This window comes from Tympanuchus pallidicinctus, unplaced genomic scaffold (assembly GCF_026119805.1).
Source record: "Tympanuchus pallidicinctus isolate F22 unplaced genomic scaffold, pur_lepc_1.0 scaffold12, whole genome shotgun sequence".
NCBI classification, from domain to species: domain Eukaryota; kingdom Metazoa; phylum Chordata; class Aves; order Galliformes; family Phasianidae; genus Tympanuchus; species Tympanuchus pallidicinctus.
In genome coordinates, this window is record NW_026294637.1 from 16,510,224 (window position 1) to 16,529,943 (window position 19,720).

A 19,720-nucleotide genomic window follows, 5' to 3' on the forward strand; every position below is an offset into this window, starting at 1 on the left:
ATCCCGCAATCTACCTGCACTGATTTTATTTCAATGCAATTCCACAAGCACAAAATACATGAAAGTTGTTACAACCTCACATTTGTGCTCGGAGCTCAGACAGCCATTGTTGGTCAACAGTAATTTAGATGTCTGCAGAAATAAAGCAAATAGTTGCTGCAAAGAAAGCCTGATCACTAGCACTTGCTTACAACTCATTTTTACATCTTTTCAATAGTTCCAACTTACTCCTCCTTCAGCTTTCACAGAAACTCCCATTTTCACATAATCCCCATAAACTGATAACCAGTACTGTCTACGGTTTTGTTTCTCAGTGGTAAAAAGCAGTAGGTGGGCAAAGCAAAACTCTGCATTTAGAATCCCTCTGTGTATCTCAAGTTGAACTTGCAAAACTTAGGAAAAAAAGCATTTTGACTACGTATGCACATTTCCTCCCTTCTTCCTATCAGTGATTGTAACCAACAGGGTTCCTATGAAACCACCATCTTTCACACCCTATTCTTGGTAACAGGACAGTACCTTGTCATCACATAGCAACTGAAAAACCCAGCTGGTTCAGCTCACCTTTGGTCCCTCGTATAGGAATGAGTCCCATATCTTGAAAAGGATGTCACTAACCACACTGTCCACGAATACCACAAGAAACCAGTTGAAAGTTATAAGAGTATAGTCAACTTTGTACTGCTCAAAATGAGCATGTAGACGTGGAAGTTTCTCACTCATTAAATCCTTGAACACTCGCTGATCAACCTAAAAGAGTAGACAGATATGATGTTATTGATGCTATATTTAACAAATACACATTATTCAACACAGGGTCAGTTTTTCAAGAGCTCAACAGGAGCACCAGGACTGTCTAAGCCCAGTCCATACACTGCTGTCACAATGTACACTTCCCTTGCTGATGCAACTTCTTGCTTCTTAATCCATCCCATCTCTCAGAGGATTCCTCACACACCTTGTGTTCCTATCATAAAGCACCACTGCTGTGTTGGCACATAAGCACAAGAGCAGAGAACAAGCGAGGAGAGATGGAGGAAGGAGGAAGCAACACTCAGAGCACCAACTGAAAGCAGAGGAGCACTACAGTACATGCTGCTCACAGTACTACACTGCACAGTACTCTCACCCCCAAAATCTCTCAGAAAGCCCACAACTCCCCCCTAGTTCTAAGGACAGAAACAATCAGTTTAGTTGACAATTAAAAGATGGGCTACAAACAGGAGCTCCAAACAAGTTACCGTACAGTCACTTCAATGCTACACTTGGAACTCTTGCCCTTGGTGCTTAGAACTCACTTTTCAACTCATCACATCTCCCCTAGAAGGGGCACCAAACAGTTCTAGAGCAGCTTCTGACTGGCAGCAGTCTATAGTCAGGTGTTATTTTGGTAGAGCACATACCTGAGATCCCAGCAGTGTCTTAGTATAATAATCGCGAGGCATAAAGACTTCCACTATTGTTACCAGACACCAAAAAGCATCCTCTTGTTCCAGGTACAGAAGGGCAATTGCTACCAATCTGAAAATAGAGTTTATTTGGAGAAAATCATAATAAACACCAGAAAATCCATTAACAACAACTACAATACAGCCTTTCCTTCTGTTCAGCAGACGTAAATGAATGCAGTGTGAGATGAAGCAAGGAGATGTCTTCTCAGCCAAGCCAAGCACTTTTATTCAGTTCAGTAACAGAACTGAACTTTTTTCCAAGAACTAAGGCAAAGTAATGAGAAGTCTGGAAGTCCTAAATCTTCTATTCTGATCCTCAGGCTTTACTTCCTTACCGAAGAAGAAAAGACAGGTAGTCCCTACATTTCATACACAAAACTGATTTAAAATTTAGAACAATCATTTGTAGTAAGTTTACTTTATATCCACTGTGCTAAATTTAAGTAACATTTTCATTCTTAAGACTTAATTTTCCAAGCCTAAACTTTTTCTAAGAATTTCCTAAAGTATGAGAACAAAAGGACTGAAGAAAAGCAGCATCCTTAGTTTCCTGTTTCCAGTGAGTACTGTGACAGAAAAGAAGAAATCTATGGTAAGGCCTTGTGTTATGGATAGTTGATAGTTGTTTGAATATGAAACATTACCTCAAATGTATTTTACCAAGTCAACTTGTGTTACTGCTGCACGTGAGAGGAACTGCAATACATATTGCTCCTGATGTTACACAGCTTAACAACATCATCACACGCTTACCAGTCTTAAGAGAATCAAGTAAGAAATTATTATGAAATTTGCTTTTAACTTCTTTAAGTATACCCAAGAGCTTAATTATTTTTCTTACTTTCTCTTTTGTGAAACATCCATAAATTAAATAAGCAGAGGGGAAGAAACAAAGCAAGTGCATCCACTGTCCTACAGTATGCACGAGTACTTTTGGGCAATGCTATACAAGAAGTAACAAAGCAGACGAACGGAGAAATGACTTAAAAGCTCTATGTTGCAACTTGAAAACACTTCCTTCAAAATAAAGCAAATAAATAAGAAATACCAAGTCCTAGGGTAGGGAGAGCAGCTTTTTAAATGCTTCCCTTTGGGTCTGTAGTGTGTCTGAACCCTTCCTCAGTGCAAATCTCAAACGACGCTGCCCTAGATAAAAGGTCTCCTACCCTAATTCTGGAACAAATCAGTGCACAAGCTAACATCTGTAGAGTTATACCAAGGGGACAACAGCTGTGTGTTAGACTAACATACCTTTTTCAGTTAACACCTTCTCTCATTGCAGATTTCAAAGTACTGAAACTATTTCAGCAAATGCCAATCGCAATGACACTATGCTTCAAATATTTCTTAGCTTTCTAATACCAGAATTGTCCATAAAATGATTACTGCAACTTTAACCGAAGACATCCTACACTGAAGTAGCACATTTTCCATCAGTTAATACCAGTTCCCATTCTTTCGATTCTTTCTTTCTGATTTTTACAAATTTTGGGATCAAAGTCTTCTTTTTTTGTTTTGTTAAAAAAAAAGTTTTCAAAATATTGCAAATTATGAACGTAGACATCACAGAGGAAACTGCTGTCCAAAAGCCTCTTCCTATGCATGTGATTTGAAACTGCACAGTTCAGGAGTACTTCCATCACACACTGGTAACTTCAGGTTCACAAAATCCTTACCTGTTGAGCCCCTGGCAATACCCGATATCAGGATTTCTCCACGAAAAGGCCAGCAGCACATTTCGCAGCTTCTGGATCCCTTCGGATGTGGGAGAAGAATAATGTTTGTTGTTTGGCAAAGTTCTCAGTAGATCCAACTCGATCTGTTTAGATGCAGGATTTTGTTTTTCTAGGGCGCTTTGAAGCAAGGTTTGGAAGTACTCGGGAACAGTGCTGTCCTTGAATTTTTTAATGTGGAGATTGACACACCATTTCCACACCTTGGAGCGATGCTCGTGTGGAATTCCAGATCGAATAAGATTCTTCAGTTCTGCACAGCGCATCATCTCTCTGTTCATTGTACTTGCAAGATAATTTTCCCATTTTACCCCTGTGGAAATCTCCCGATTTTCACTGAGAGAAAGAGATCTCAGGTCCAAAGCTCGAGATTTTGCTACTAATTTCTCTTCCTCATCATCCTCTGGGACCGTCTGGAAACCATATATATCATATTCACTGAAAGGGAGGGAAAGAAAACAAAAAACAAACACAAAACGGCTCCTAAAGATGTGTTCAGCAGTCCCAAAACTCCCAAATTCCTACCCTAGTGTTACTTATTCATAATACCTCTCACGTCCCTGCCCCCAGTTTTAAGAACTTTTAATGAACAGCTATTATTTGAATATTTTCTCAGGTGTATCTTTTATTTAGTATTTTAAAATCCAAAACTAAAAAAAGTTTTGTTCCCATATTGCAATATATAGCACTACACAGATTAAGTGATTTAAGAACAGGGTCAAGTCCAGATGAGTCCATCCCTTCAGCAGCTATACAACAGTCGAGTAAATGTCATACCTCATCTCAAATTAAGAATAGAGTTTATTTATGTGTCCAAAAGGATTTCAAAGATTAACTTCTTATTTGTGACTGAAAATATGTTCAAAGTCCCAGATTCTGCACATACACCCCTGCTCGTCGGTTCCTTAGCGTTAGAATCAGGCCCACTAGTCAAGATGCAACCATTTTCTGAGGTACAATATGTGATCCATGTAAGTGCAAGATGCTCTAGCTGCCAATGACAATACTTCCTTTATTACTACAAATGACAACAACGTGGTCACAAAATAATTTTCATTCCTCCTCATGAACATTTCTTTTAGTAAAATTACCTGACCAGGTGTGGTTTGAAAAATGCTTGTTCTGGCTGTTCACTGGTTTCTGCTTTCAAGGCATCTTCCAGTAACTGGGTGATAACTTCACGAGCAGGGCTCTGCTCCTCAGAGCAGACAGGAGTTTTCACTTCTTGAAGCAAGATCAAGTATTTACTTTCTATCTGACAGAGTTTGGCTTCCAAGCTAGTGTACTGCAGGAAACAACATGTAGTATTTAAGGCATGTCTTCAGGAATTCAGTTTGTGCTACATATCTTTTAAAATAAGTTCCTTCTGTTTGTTTATATGTTGCTTAGAAACTTTTAAGTCAAGAACAGTCATGGCTTCCCAAGAAACAGAAGCACATCCTACCAAACGTTAGCTACAGGTATCCTGCCTTAGCTAAGGCCACGTGCATGCTTTCTTAGCTCTAGGCAATGGAAAACTTTGTCATTTACATGCAGCTTCTCTGCACTCAAATTCTGCTTTACAGAAACAGACTTCCAAAGTTATGTTTACTGTAACATATTGATCCTTCATGCTCTGATGGAGAAAGCTCTACTTGGTGATGTATCACCAACATGAAACACGTCAAACACAATCATGCTCTTTCATATGTATTCTGCTTCTGCCAAAACTGAAGATACTGCTACTGTTTTTAGAAATGCACGTGCTTGTTTGCATAAGTTATTACAATGATGCACTTCTTAACACTGTTTTCGAGACCACCACATTTTTCAAGAATCCACTCAGAAAGCTCGGTCTGTAAATCTTGATTCTGTCGCTTTAACACATTTGAACTGTTTCACTGCTGTTACACAGTTATGCTTCTGGAGATTTACAACTGACTTTTTGAAAACTGCTTTAGACATCACCAAAATGAGAACATGCTTTGTGAGTCTGACCTTTGCCTGCCATTCTCTCTCTCTTGCTTCTGCATTTCTTCGTAGAGCAGAAAGTTCCAAAATCTCCTTATTTAAAAATTTATTCTGGGTCTTATAACCCTGGAGACTGTCCTGTTGATAAAAGAAAGCAAACTGGATTTTTAATAAAGGTATCTTACAGATAGCAAATGCCTGCCAGAGAAAGCATACCTCGAAACAAAGATCAAGCAGCTACTAATAGGTATACTAATAGCTACCAAAATCATTAGGATCAAATCAGGTGTTATCTTTAGTTTTCACAGAAGTCAAACACACAAGGCTAGATATGAGCATGGAGCCTTGCTCAACAGCAGGCAGCTGATGACTGCTCGCAGTCAAGAGACAGGAGCAGCCCTGCCATGCTGCCCCACTGGGCAGGAGAACAGCAACATGCACACTGAGCATGCCAGGGGGGTCATGGTGCTGCGGGTCAGCCAGAAGCACATGCAGTAGAAGAAATAGGGGCAAACATCCCTTGGGTTTTGGTTACCCTCACCAGCCCTCAGTAAAAGAACAAGTTTGATGTCTGCCTTGACGTAGAAATATAAAATGCTAACAACAAGAATTCCTCAGCTAACCCACGTGGCTCCAGGCTACAAATATTACCTATGAAACTTGTGGCTATGGGACGAGGGAGCATCTCAACACTGCGCAGTATCTGAAAGCTCAGCTTCCTACTGATACCACTGATTTCTACAGTTTCCATTTTGTTGTTTAAAATTTCCCAGGCTCATATACAGGGCATACTCATATCTTTTTATGTACTTTATTGCCTTATATTCCAAATGACTTGGAACTTTAATCTATTTGGAACAGAACATTTACCCAAAGGCAAGTAAGCACATTAAAGCAAAATGAGTAACTTGAGTAACTCCATTAAGAACCTCTGATACATTCACTGAGGTTGGTCGGAGGAATAAAGTGCACGGGTAACACCGTTACCAGTACAGGTTCTTAAGTTCTTCTCTTCTCTTTTGCCCTCTTACATACCACGTGCTCTTTATTTCCTCCCATTTGATTCTTCTTGATGGTTTTCCTCCATGCTAGTATTTTCCTCTTACCCTTACTTCTTTTCCTGCTCCTTTGGTTCTCACATCACTCCTCCTCCACACCAATGATTAATTACCAAAGTATGAGACACTGTACTACAGCTGTACAGATCAGCTCAAAGCATAGAAGTTGCCAGACAACAGTTCAAAGCGTAGATTCCAAGCAGAGAAAGCCTCAGGTGATGAGCATCTTGGAGAAATGCTGAAGTGAACTCCCCAAACCACACAGCAGACTAGCAAGTAGTTTGTATAGGCAGCAGAGATTTCCCTATCCATCAAGACAGAGACATTGCTCTTACTTTTAGCCTGTCCAGTTCCTGCAGTTCCTTATTAACACAAGTGGCCACGGGAGAATTTACTGATCCGCTTGGGGAGGATGAACTGTCCTCACATTCGCTGAGCTGGCGGGACAGTTTCATGATCACTTCATCTTTAGCTTGAATCGTTTCCATCAACATCCCCAGCTGCTCATTGAGCTCTCCGACTTTACATTTCAGATTCCTTACTTCCTGTTGAAGACTATCTTTTTCCAAATTCAACTTTTCAAGCTGGTTGTTGAGACCCAAAATCTGGTCATCTTTTTGGTGCAACAGCTCTAATTTGTCTTTGGGAACCCCTTCACAAAGACGGCTTGCAAAGTATTTATCATATTGGGAAGATCGCACTGTTTGCTGCAGAAGGCGCACGAGTTCCTGAGAATAAAAACAGCAGCAACAAAACAAAATGAATTGGAAACAAACAAACAAACAAACAGAAAGGTGTAGAATTTATAACAACTCGGAAATTTAATACTAAGCAAGAGGAATCTTTGAGATGCTTATGTTCTTGCAGGTTTAACTATAGTACAGATATGGGAAAGATAACTAAAAGCTCGCTTCTCTACCACAGATGATTCAGAGAAGATATGAAGGGGGAAAAGAGCAAGTGCTACTTGGCTAAATAGACAGTACTGGCAGGTTTGTTCAGAAATACCTTCAACAAAACCAAGCAATTAACTCATTTGCCACAAGGGAAAAAAAGGAACCTCTGTGGTCTTCACAAAAGACAGCACTGACACCTTGCAACTTTTTAATGTTTTGTTGCTTTGGTTTTTTCTTTTTTAATGTACCAATATTTCTACCATTTTTGCCTTCCACCCCATCACTAAAATTAAAAGTACAAACATTGCTGTCCAGGAGAACACTCAGATCCAGGACAATCACAACATTTATTCACTTCCACAAAAGAAGCTCACAGATGCACAGGTATACACACATAAAAGTAGTTATGCTGAAAACCCTGCTTGCATCCTTGTTGGCATGAAATCCTGCTAAGTCTTTCAAAAAAACCCAAATAAGCAGTTTTCTGTACACAAGATCTGATTATCTGCCAGGATCTTTCTAGACTCTGAGAAAACTACCTTCAGAGAGTAAGAGACGCAAACAAAACAAGTTAGTGAACACTGTACAAATGACAGATTTGTTCAGAGATCTAATCTTCAACGGATGTAAAACTCACTCCTTATTTAGGGCTTTCAGTAAACAAAGGTTCATTTAGCACCATTATTTTCTAACAACCAGCTAGCTCTTTATGTATTTAGACGGCCATCAAGGGTAAACTAACAATTGCCATCCAGATTCATTTGCATCTGAGCACTTTGTCTGAAAGCTTAATTACCTTCTGGCTCAGAAGATCTTTCTTCAGCTTTTCCAACTCTTCTTGCTGGCTCTGATACTTCAGTTGCAGCTCAGTCACCAGTCTGTTGCCATTACCAGAATACCACTCGGTTGGAGAAGAGTCACTGCTGTTCCGGTTTTTGCTTGATCCAATCATGTCTTTCAAAGGGCGTCTCGTTTTTTGTGGAATGCGGCCAAAATCAAATGGGAAAGCTGAACTAGTCAGTCCTGCACAAAAGAATTCCTTCTAGCTCAGTTCACTTAATTAAAAGGCATTCCTAAGCATTCAAATTTCCTTTAAAAATATGTTCATTGAAATTAGACTCTTAATGACATTGAAATAGCTCAATACAACAGTGTTAAATTGTTTTCCCAGTTGCTTCCTTCAGTAGGAAGAATATGTAACTCACTCTCCCAACTCTCTCAGAACAATTTTCACTCAAATATATACTTGTGAAATAAAACATGAACAAAACTTTGCTTCATTACAGAAAATAAAAGGCACTCCCAACTGTAGCAAACTTCAATAATTATCTGCTTAGAAGTAATCACAGCACATCGTTCTTTTAAGATGCACTCAGTGTAGTTTTGCCTCTGTTTACAAAACCACACAAGAATTATTAGAGAGAAATATGTTTTCTAACAGATGAAACCAATTGCATTTCCTTAAGAGCTGAAGTGCTCCTAGGGAGCTGTACAGACACCCTCACAAGACTCCAAACATTGGCAACACGCAAGAACCAGTTGCAATATTCATAAACTACCAGTGCACCTATGCCCCTTTTCACCACTTCATCAGCAGGTCAGTATCATAAACGTGTGTTAGAGTCTAAAAGTCAATCTACTTCAATGTGTGACAGAAATTAGTGACCAGAAGCCCCAACTTATCCCTTCATCCTGCAATTCTGCACCCCAAGTGACAGAAGCAGAGAAGGTAACGTTCAAAGAGCCTGAAACAACAGGAAACGAGTTCTTGTGTGTTCTGTTCTATCTAAATGGCTGGAGACTCCCAAATACGTCATACCAAAGTTACTTTTAAAATACTTCACAGAGCCCTGGATATGATTTGTGAACAAATGACAAGTTTTCACTTATTTTCTGGAGATACAAATATCACAGTGAGCTACATGAAAGGAGGAAAGGCATGAGCTCCTCTCCCTTCCTCACACGTCTACCTTTATTTCCTTCTGCCAAGTGCTTCCTCTTTTCTTCCAGGGCCATGGAGTCCTCCAGATCTTTTGGGGTTGCATCCAGCAGCTCCCACTCTTCACTTGTATAAAATACGCTCCTGCGGTTTTCATTATTTCCTTTTCTCAAAGAGGACATGGAATTCCTGTGAAAAACACAGCAGAAAAAGTGGCAAAGATTTCTCTACTGCGTACTCATTTTAGAAAGTGGTTTTTCAAGACAATCATTGCTGTCAAAACAATGCAAATGATAAATAAGCCCAGAGACATAACCAAAACCAAATAAAGGCTCAAGGAAAACAAAGCACGTTCTATTAAACAACACCTGCTACCAACTGCTGTACATTTCAAGACAGAAGAATTTTTTTGTACTATAAGTTAATATTTTGGAAAGGTCTTTTGAATCGTCCTCTGTTCTACCCTTGTTATGGCAGAGAGAAAAAAAGATGAATTAAAGATTAAGAAACAGCATCTCTTTTACTGATTGGTTATTTCAGCTCAGACTTTTAGGAAAATGGCCAAGTATTAAACAGACCAGCATGCAATCAAAGTATGTATGTTATCGTATCATATTCTGTATTAACATCAAACTCAGGATCATCCAAGGGACCTGCTGCTGCAGCTGCTGATGACAGACTCCTTAGTAGTTATTCCTTCCTGAGGTGGAACGTTGCCAATTCATCTGCAAGAACATTTCAGATTCAACCTCTGAATTCCAAACAGATAATTCTATAAAAGAACAATTTTTTCACAAACAAGATGAGATTCCCCTACCCAGCTTCCCCCACAACGATCATGCTGTCAGAAATGTATGCTCCATAGTACAAGCACTGCACAGCATCATGTCTTTCTTCAATTACAGAGGATTCCACAGCAATCCACATGAACCAGCCCAGTGTTTTAGATAAAAAGCCAGAAGAGATATGTTTGGTATCCACATGTTTGACACACAGCTGTTAGAGTCAGAAGCTCACAAAGACGCTTTCACTTTGCCAGCCCCATTCTCTCTTCCTACTGTGCAAGCTGGAGGCAGAAAGTAAGCTGTACTGCACCTCTGTGATCAGTCTGTGATCCAGTCCCACCTGTGATCAGATGACAAATATCCTGCCAGGCTGAAAATGAAGTCTAGGCTAATCGTTACGCAGTGCCCGATTCCTGCAGTCTGGTGAACTGATTAACTACCAAGTACAAGTCAAAAAATAATACTGAATTATTCGTTATTAATAAAATTATTTTAACAACAAATTTGAAGGGGTGACAGATACCGAGTTAAACAACACCTCTAATTTTCTTCCAGCCTTCTTAGCAAAAAATCACAATTTCTGTTAGGGACAAGGATCCCTTTTTTATTATTTACAGTCAATAGCTCAAATTAGGTGATGATCAACATATCACCCAGGGCACCTTCAATGATAATCAGCTGGCATCTCTCCAGCTATTCTCTGAAGAGTGCTTACAGTGCAAGCCCCCAGCTGCCTGTTCTGCTCTTGGTCAGCTTCTGTATATAAAACATGTCCAAACACCACCTTTGAAAGAAGCTGGAAGAATCACAAGAAACAAGTCATATGACTCCCAGGAAACCTTCAGAAACTGCTGTTACACCCAGGAATAATCACAGCTGAAGCCGAATTTAGTATAGCTCTGGCACAGCACCAAACTGGCACAGCTTCATTGTGTTCTATTAGATTAAAGCTAACTGAATTTACAATAAAAAAACAACATACATTTATGTTCCTGTGCACAGTATGACAAGTATAATCTATTTAAAACTTGAACATATGATCTACTGGTTCTGTATTTCTAAATATTTGGTTATAAGTCGTATTTTCTGATTATACAATTTGAGGTTATTACAGTTCAGTGTACTTTCAATTCTGTATTTTACACCAACAAGAGATGCAAGAAAGTGAGAGCTTTAAGATGAAAAAATGCAGAGTTGAATGTTTGTGTATGCCAATTAGTAATTGAAAAAAGATTGTTAAAAAGAAGAAAACAACCATTCAGCTTTAGGTACTCTAAGTATACATACAGCTTAACTCAAAGACACATTGCTCACCTTCTTCCAATTATTAGTTTATTGCTGCTACTTAGGACGTAAATGCTATAGCAATAGCTTCTCAAGCAATCACATCATAAATGCACTCAGGAGAAAGGTAAGTCTGTCAGTAAGACACATAATAGGTACTTAAGTACACCCTCCTAGCAATGTAGGAAACTGGCTGTATCAGAGATGCCTCAATTCATTCTCTTACACTGGGAGTCCCTATCAGTAGCATACACACATCTTCTGAAGGGGATTGGACAAAAAAAACAACAACAAAAAAAAAACAGAAGAAACAAACGACGCAGTATGAAAAAGCTTCAGTGGCATTTTCTGACATACTTATTTCCACAGATCTGCATGGACTCCAAACTGTTAGGATCACAGCCATACAGAAAAAGGCCAACGCTTTGATGTTGTGCTAGAACATCTGCTGGGCCACTGCCATGATGAGCAACTCCCTCCAAACAAAGGGCTTCCCAACCCGACATCTGCTGACAGCCTATCTGTTGTGTTAAAAAGAAACACAACACACCGACCAGGCAACACTGAAAAGCTTACCCTGACACTGCCCTTCTAGCTAGACTTCCTCAAAGAACATCTGCAATTCAGAGAAAACAAAATCAAGAAGAAAGTTTCAAAATACCAGACATGCTCTTAAAATTATCCTATCTAGCAGAAATTGCTTCATGGAATTTTCCTGGTATTGTGACCAATTTTAAAGTTCTACCAGATCAGACAGTGACAAGCCATCTTTACTAGAACTTAAATGGTGGTCTATACAGACACTTAACAATAAAAAAAAGTTTAAAAAGTGCACCACTTTATGACCTTTTAGATCTCCATGCTCAACAGGTAAGCTTCAAAAGGGCTTAATTCACAACACTGATAAAGCAAACAACATTCCTGGGAGCTTAAGAGGACCATGGTCTAGTTACCAAAGCCACAGCTCAGCTTTATGAATTGCTCTGTGATGCTACTGTAATGTCCTTTGAGTAGTTGCAGCAGGCTCACCTATGTTGGCAAAGCAAAGTGTAAAAACAATCAAGGCAGTCACAAGCAGGAGAGCTGGAAACCACTAGGACTGCTTTCCTTAGAACAGTTAATACTAAAGATTGAACTCCAAAAGAGTGAGAAGGTAAAATGTGGTTTTGTTCAGAAGGAACCTATCACACTTACGCTCAGGAATTCAAACTACATTCATTTAAAATTGATAGGATTTAAGAAAGAAAACTTCCTCTTTCAGCAATGATCATTCTCCCACATCATCAACTTACTTGAGTTCAGTGCTCCATTGTTTAAGGGAGAAATTGATGGCACTTGGTTGGACTGGCGCAGGCTGGGAAGCTGCTTGCTCCCCTACTAGGTCTGTAGGAGAAGTCTCCACAGCTAGGATATTTCTAGCTCTCTCTGCTGAAGCATTTTGGCTGAGGATACTCAAATCTATTAAAAAAGACAAAGAAAAAAATGAAGAAAAAAAAAAAGGAACACTTTCAGTAAGTAGCAGAACAGCAGAAGTAATACATTACTGAATTACGAGCATAGAATCACTAGGGGTGGGGGAGAAGAAACCCAAACCACGTCTCGTCTGCAATGTTTCTTTCCTGAAACAATCAAAATCAATGTAATCTATCACGAGGAGCATTATAAGGCATATAAGATGAAATGAATGTAACCTCACTCAAACAGGTAACTAACTTATTTGCCATCTTATCTGCTGGAGGCATCGAGGGCCAGGTTAGATGAGACTCTGGGCAACTTGGTCTAGTTCCTGATCTAGTGGGTGCAAACCAGCCACAGCATGGGATTCAAACTGGATGACCTTCAAGGTGACTTCCAATCCAACTCATTCTCTAAGCCCAGCTCCTCTTCTTGAAAGCCATGTAACACAGCTAACAGTGACAGAACTTGGAACTTGACTAGTCTTCAGTTGTCTTTTAACAAAGTTAATCAGTCAGACACCTACCACTGGTTTATCATAAACAGCAGGTTCTGCTCTATAATCTCAGCTGGTGAAAAACAAAAGTACATTTGAAAAATATCAACTAAGCTCACCAATCACAGCACAGAAAGTCAGCTGAAACAGGAGTAGAGAAAAGTGATGCTGAAGGAATACATCAATAAAAGTGACCCAGGATTTAAGGATGGAGTTCAACAGCTTAAGTGGGTAAGAAAGCTGGAGAAAGTGCTTTCTATTCTGTCAAAAACACACACAGAGCAAGGCAACAGGAAAAGGAAAAGAAAAAAAAAAAAAGGAGTTAGTTCCATTATTTAATATTATTATAGGAAGGGATGCAGCAAGAACCATCTTCCCAAAAAACTCCTGCCTGTGAGGACATGCAGAGCAGTGCCAAGAGGGGAAAAAAAAACCAACCCAAAAGCCCCACATACATCACTTAGCAACTGGATTTTGTTTTTAGACCACTGACTGATATTTCCCATGTCCATACCTCCTACAGTGAGCAATAAGGGATCATCACACACCTATTTGTGAATGTCTTAACAAGTACTTCAAGAATAACAGTTGAAAGATGAAAACTCAAGTGCAGCTCACCTTAACACTTTGATACCTGTGCTTTGGATGTTTACTTGAGATACAAAAGGACTAACTAATAACATTGCTACAGGCTCTTCTGCTAAGAAAGACTTCTGCTAAGAAAGACTATTACAGATAATAAATCCAGTACTAGATAACAAAAAATAGACAAAAGGATAGTAAGCAATTTTATTTTTGGATTGAAGACAGACTTCTTCCCATTCAAAATGTTAGTAATAGCACCTGTACTGAAGCACAAGCAAAAGAAACCAACTTGTATGCTCCAGTATGAAGTACTGGATTCATTGACTGAAGACACTGAATGCACAATAATGGTTTTTGTTGTTGTTGTTGCTGGTTTTTTGGGGTTTTTTTGTTTTTTGTTTTTTGTTTTTTAAACAAGACACGTAGATTCATCATCAGATTGAAATCAGGCCCCTAAGGAGATCCCAAGCTTCACAGGAAACCTTTACAGTACCTGTTCAAAAAGCAAAAACAATCATTCAGGGTTTTCCCACTTTCCCCAGAAGAATCCTGACTCTTCAAGAGCTCCATTGATGTTAAAGTCATCATTGAGATCTGTACTCAAAACTGAGATGCTACAGATGCAGTCCCAAACTAATAATGCATAATAAGAATGCAGCTTAACTGCCAGCTGTCCTTAAAAGGGATGTGTCTGCTCAGCTCAGGCACCCCCAGACATTTCTTGCAGTGGATTTAATACACTGGAAAAACCACAAAAAACAACCAACAAACACACACCACCCATCACAGTCCTACAACACACTGCTTAGCTTGCTGATTCAACAAAGCCCAACCAACAGTTTGGAAGAAAGACAGACATTAGGTCAGTGATCCAAAGTAATGGGTCTTTTTCACTTGGTTTTGCTGGACCCCAAGCAAAGCACGAAGGAGGGCACAGTATCTACACAAGCTGTGGAGACATGAGATGTGTTTCACACCACTTGAATGCTGAGGAAAGTAGCAGAAGGAGTGGATTTGGTGTCAAACCATACTAATGTTTCTGATCCAACGGTCTGCTCCCAGAAGAGGGCACTCCTGTCTCTGCTACTCTGACTTCCATCTTCAGCTGCTAAACCTTGCTCCCTCCCCCCCTCCAGCTCTGCAAGTCACCTGACTGTATAGTAAACATATTCCATTCAGTAATCCAGCTGGAAACAGAACAAAACGCAGCCCTCCCTCTTGGCTAAGCTTCGACTTGAGTCAACTCAGCACAACATCAAACACCACAAACAATGCAAGAAAGTGCCTAGCAGAGTGAGAGGCTTTTGGTAGAACCAGACAGGCTTAAAAGAACAAAACTGTGTGACCATTTCTGGCAGCAGCAGCAATATGTATATTTTTGCAGCATATGGTTTAACAAGCTGCTAATCAAAGGGGCTGGGGCTACCACCAGAAAGGTGATCCTTCAAGCAGTGGGCAGCTATTAGATCAGCACAGCTGAACCAAAGGCTGAGCTCTTCAGGCCAGCTGTGCTTGAGCAAGCAGTCACAAGCAACTGCTCTCAAATGAAAGCAGTAAACTGGGTTAGAGGACAACACAGCCACAAGGGATCTGACATGGGAGAGCACAGAAGGGAGGGGACAAAGACATCTTAACATTCTTCTGACAATATGAGCAAACTGAAATCGACAGAATATAACGTTTGTTGATGAAGTATGTCCGACCTCAAATCAGAATCCAAACCTGAAGGAGCTTTACTAATCTACTTAAGTTGGCAAAGAACAGGATTTCTTAATGTGGTCTTATTTATTGGTAGCAGAGATAAACAAGCAAGCCTTTTTTGGTAACAATACAGGAATCAAACAATTCAGAAATGTCTTAGCAATGAAGACAAAACACAGAATAATTCATACTACATTTTTTGTGTTTTACACTACTGTGAAATCTGTTTTTAAAGAAACCAAGGGGTTTCAGAAGAGAGAAAATCACACATCAAATTGCACTTATGCCAAGTAACTTCAGCAGATGCAAAGTTCAACTAGTTACTTAAGAACAAGATATAACAAAGAACTGACCCCTCCATCTTTCCTCCACACTGTGTTTATTGCCCATTAGGAGATACCAAACAGAAGCACACATCATTTTCACTCAGATTTTCCACCTACCAGGACTGTCTTTGGCAACAAGACCTTTGGAAAAGTCACTCGGTGTAGGAGAAGTCCGACTGTCCCTTTTGGCTGCATCAAGGTTGTTACAATATTCCCACCTCTTCTGCTGCAGTTCCTGAAGCCAGTAGGTCATATCCTGACGGGTTGCAGCCTACAGCACAGAGAAGCAGAGCACTAATGAGATCAGTCCATCTCTGGTATCTGAATTTGCTAATTCCAAGCACAATACAGAAAGCAACGACCCAGATCTCTTTGCTGGTCTGCAAATTATGATTACCCCAATCAAGGATGATCTAAAGGAAATAATCACTAATGGACTCAACACACGCTGTGCATGTAACCCTGACTTCCATGCCAAACCCACCTTCCCTTTTCCTCCAGTTTTAGACTCAAACATTAGAGAACACAGCAGTATGCTATATTTCACACACAAAGCACTGTTCAGACACAACTACAATTCCACATCACAGAAAGAGCCCCATGCACAGAAAAATTCCTGCCTTCCTTACTTCATTTTCTTTGCTACCAGCAGAAACCAACAACATAAGAAGGTGCTGTGATGCCATCTACTTCCATAACTGAACCTCTTCATTGTGTTAGTTGATGGTACCATGAGTTAACCATCTTCTATACAGAGGGTGTATTAATAATACACACAGACATTTAATCTACAAGCCTACATTCATTATAATGACATAAGTCAAACATCTTTAAGCTTCAGTCTGAATCATAGTTGCAGGATTCATTTCATAATATGTCAAATCCCGGCCTTCAGTGTCAGTAAGAGACTAAATGATGGCAGAAGGCATTGCAGGTGCTCCCTCAAGAGTTATTTCTGTTACAAAATATACACTCAACAGCCAATCTAGAACAAACACTTGACACTGGTAACAGGGCATGTTGAGGAGTACAAAGTTAATGCTGTGAAAAGACACTGGCCTGAGCCCCGAGGCCTGTAAGGGACATGCTACAGTGGGGAAACAAATACTGGTGGTAGGTGGATGGCTGGACTGGGTGACCTCGGGGGTCTCCTCCAACCTTGGTGACCCTATGGCCCTAAGCACACACAGTGCTTAGCTTGCAGCTGGTCTTTCTAACTGCTCCCCAGTGCCTGTTGGCATTATTAATAAAAAAACCCGCTACCTGTACAAATGACTGTTTGCTCTGCAGACAAACTGAATTTCCAGAAGCTTCCTGTTTTGTTCATCACAACTGAAGGGGATGCCTACATATGGCAGAGCTGCAAAAGCATGAAGATGCCATTTCCTTTGCGCAGAAATACACTCAGCATTGCACAAAGCACACAAATGGCACAGACTAATCTTCACTGCTGCTCTAAGAACACTTTTGGCCTCGTCAAATGGAAGATCCATTTACCATCGTATCTCAACTCAGAGCGGCTAATTTCAAGACAGAGCATTAGTAATACAACAAACAAGAAGCAATGCTCCCCCAGGGCGCTCTCTGCTTCAGCAATCTGCAATATTTGCTTTTAGCAATCATAAAGACAGGTTTTTATTTTATAATTTGGCATTCTGTACCCGTACAAACTTTAAGGTCTACACAACCCATGGCAAATGGCTACAAAGCACCATTCAAGCAAGCCGGTCAGAAAACCAAGATTGTCATTCCTGGAGCTGATGCTGCAGACCCTCTCAGCAGATCAAATGCATAACACAACACAGAACATGGGAATCTGAGCAAGTAAGCATCAATAATGCAAACCAAGCAGTGAAATAAACCAGTGACACACGAGGACACTGTAGGTTCCCGTTCCTCAGCTGGTATGACATAGGTGTAACAACACACACCTGCTCCAAAATGGAAGTTTTGTCTATTTAGTCTTGCCTGCTCATGGGCACCTGGGGAAAAAGTATTTGCCTTAAAGAAGAGAGGGGAAGAGACTAGTTTAAATGTGCCTGTGAGATTTACCAGAAAGTGTCAGAGAATTCATACACTGCAAAGCCAACCCACACAGCCATCACAGGCACCTCTGGAACAACCAGCACAGTAGGACCTACACAGCCTACACACCCAGTTGCTCTCTGCAAGGCATACGTGCTTCCCTTCCACCTCCAGCACCAAAGGATTTCCCCTGGAGGTCTGCCCAGCAGCAAGCGTCCATTTACAGTACATCTGAGAACCTATGCTTCCTTTAGAAGTGCACACAGGCCTTGTCCAGTTATGTATTACCATGCTCGAGCTCGAGAAAACCACTGCGTCTTCAAAGAGCTTCCACTAACACAGGATGTAATATGTAGGTGGTTCTCTCTGCTACCACAGCATCGCTAATGAGGCAATACAACACACACCTACAATTAGCTTCTGCCCACGACGAGTTCAATGTAATGAGTCCCGCTAACATCCTGCACCGTTACCCTCTTGCTAATGCTGTTTAGTAAAAACAAATTTGTTTTATTGGAGCTGCTGCTTGCTGTTGTTACCCAACTACCATTTTCACCCATACAGTGCTGGCAGCAAATACATACCCTCAGCTGCTAAGTGATGGCACTGACACACGGGGGTCAGCACGTACAGTCCTGCAGCGTAAAACAGGACCGCAGTGCACCCTGAGTCTCACCCTTCCTGTTTTAAGCCATTTTCCCTAGGATTCCTCATCACACTGCTGCCGCAGCCCGCTTGTCTGACCTTTCCTCCTCCAAATACATGACCTTCCTTTTCTTTTTTATGGAGATTTCCACTTCCTTTGAACACTGTTGGCTGAGTTTACGCAGGTATCTTAATTATTTACTTTACAAGTTAAAGAATTATACAGAACCCTTCTGTTAAGATGGCCTTTTGTTTCTACAAAACTGCCTTTAAAGATTGCGTTGTTTGAAATTGTATTTTTTTTCCCCAAACACCTCATAGAACACAAGTTTCTCTCTTCCCCTACTCCTAAACAAACAACAGGGAAATCTGCAAACACTCAAAAGCAGCCACTTCACCTGTCAGAGACGGAACTCTCCCACGCCTGCCCCATTTTCACGGCTTCCCTGAGTATTTGGCTGCTGGTCACCATCAGAGACAGAATGTGCAACCAAGAGCTGCACGGATCAGCCATGGCAAAGAACCTTCAGCTGTACTCAGCTACTGCAAGGCTCTTCAACAAGACAGAGCCGCAGCAGGCCAGTGACATTTTAAGGGAGGCGTCTTTTGCAGGAAGAAAACCACCATAAATGCAATATCAGGGAGGATCTGTATCTGCAAGATGACACCTATTTTGACAGAGAGACATTCTCACAACAGAACAGATCCCGAAACAATGTAAAGAGCATTCGTGTCTTAGAGATGCACAAAGCCTCAGACTCACAAAGTTGTCATTTGAACTGGAATTGTCATCTGAACTGGGGCCTGACAAGGAACTGCCATTGCCAACCCGCAGGTAGCAGCAGAAGATAAGGTAACTCAAGAGAGACAGAAATGATGGAAAATGGTTATCATTTACTTAAAACCATCTCCCCCACCTTGTATGAAGGATGCTATAGGAGCTGCCTTCTTCCAATGCACACGTAACATGAACAAAAAATTATCTGGAGGAATCTACTGCACAGTACCATCCCCTACCTGGACCACACATGCTAATATGACAGACTTGGAGGCAGAGCCTGAAGAAATGTCAATAAGCAGATGTTCCACTTTGAGAAAACATTTGCCACAATCCTTTTCTGAATGTAGAAATGTTGAAAGAAGAATCACCATCAAAAATGAGCATTTCTTTAGGACTTACTAACCCTGCTGTGTGAAAACAGCAGGTGTTGAGCCAGATAAGCTCCCAAGAAAGCAGCCCAATTTTAGCTAAAGCACTGAAACCACTAACGGGCAAAGTCACAAGTCTGATCAGCTCTGGAAACAAACCTCTTTTATCTCTTTAATTAGTCTATCATTGCCTCCAACTCACCCTTCTCCACACAGAAGTCAACCACGTCAGCAGACACAGA

The 19,720-nt window shown here is 40.6% G+C and overlaps 1 protein-coding gene across 3 annotated transcripts in view; it reads right to left on the minus strand.

The window, feature by feature from the left end:
• Positions 1 to 19,720, minus strand: part of TBC1D2B (TBC1 domain family member 2B) — a 29,407-nt gene that overhangs the window by 7,235 nt on the left and 2,452 nt on the right. For 2 of the 3 annotated variants that reach the window (XM_052671564.1, XM_052671563.1), the window contains exons 2-11: positions 15,777 to 15,930; positions 12,389 to 12,554; positions 9,059 to 9,216; positions 7,885 to 8,111; positions 6,528 to 6,920; positions 5,162 to 5,272; positions 4,276 to 4,469; positions 3,128 to 3,622; positions 1,404 to 1,521; positions 565 to 750 (exon numbers count right to left, since the gene is read on the minus strand). In XM_052671564.1, coding sequence (XP_052527524.1) covers positions 565 to 750; positions 1,404 to 1,521; positions 3,128 to 3,622; positions 4,276 to 4,469; positions 5,162 to 5,272; positions 6,528 to 6,920; positions 7,885 to 8,111; positions 9,059 to 9,216; positions 12,389 to 12,554; positions 15,777 to 15,930 — 2,202 coding nt within the window. Of the gene's footprint in view, positions 1 to 564; positions 751 to 1,403; positions 1,522 to 3,127; positions 3,623 to 4,275; positions 4,470 to 5,161; positions 5,273 to 6,527; positions 6,921 to 7,884; positions 8,112 to 9,058; positions 9,217 to 12,388; positions 12,555 to 15,776; positions 15,931 to 18,268; positions 18,555 to 19,720 lie in introns of those variants that run through there. The other variant, XM_052671565.1, reaches the window with a different exon arrangement.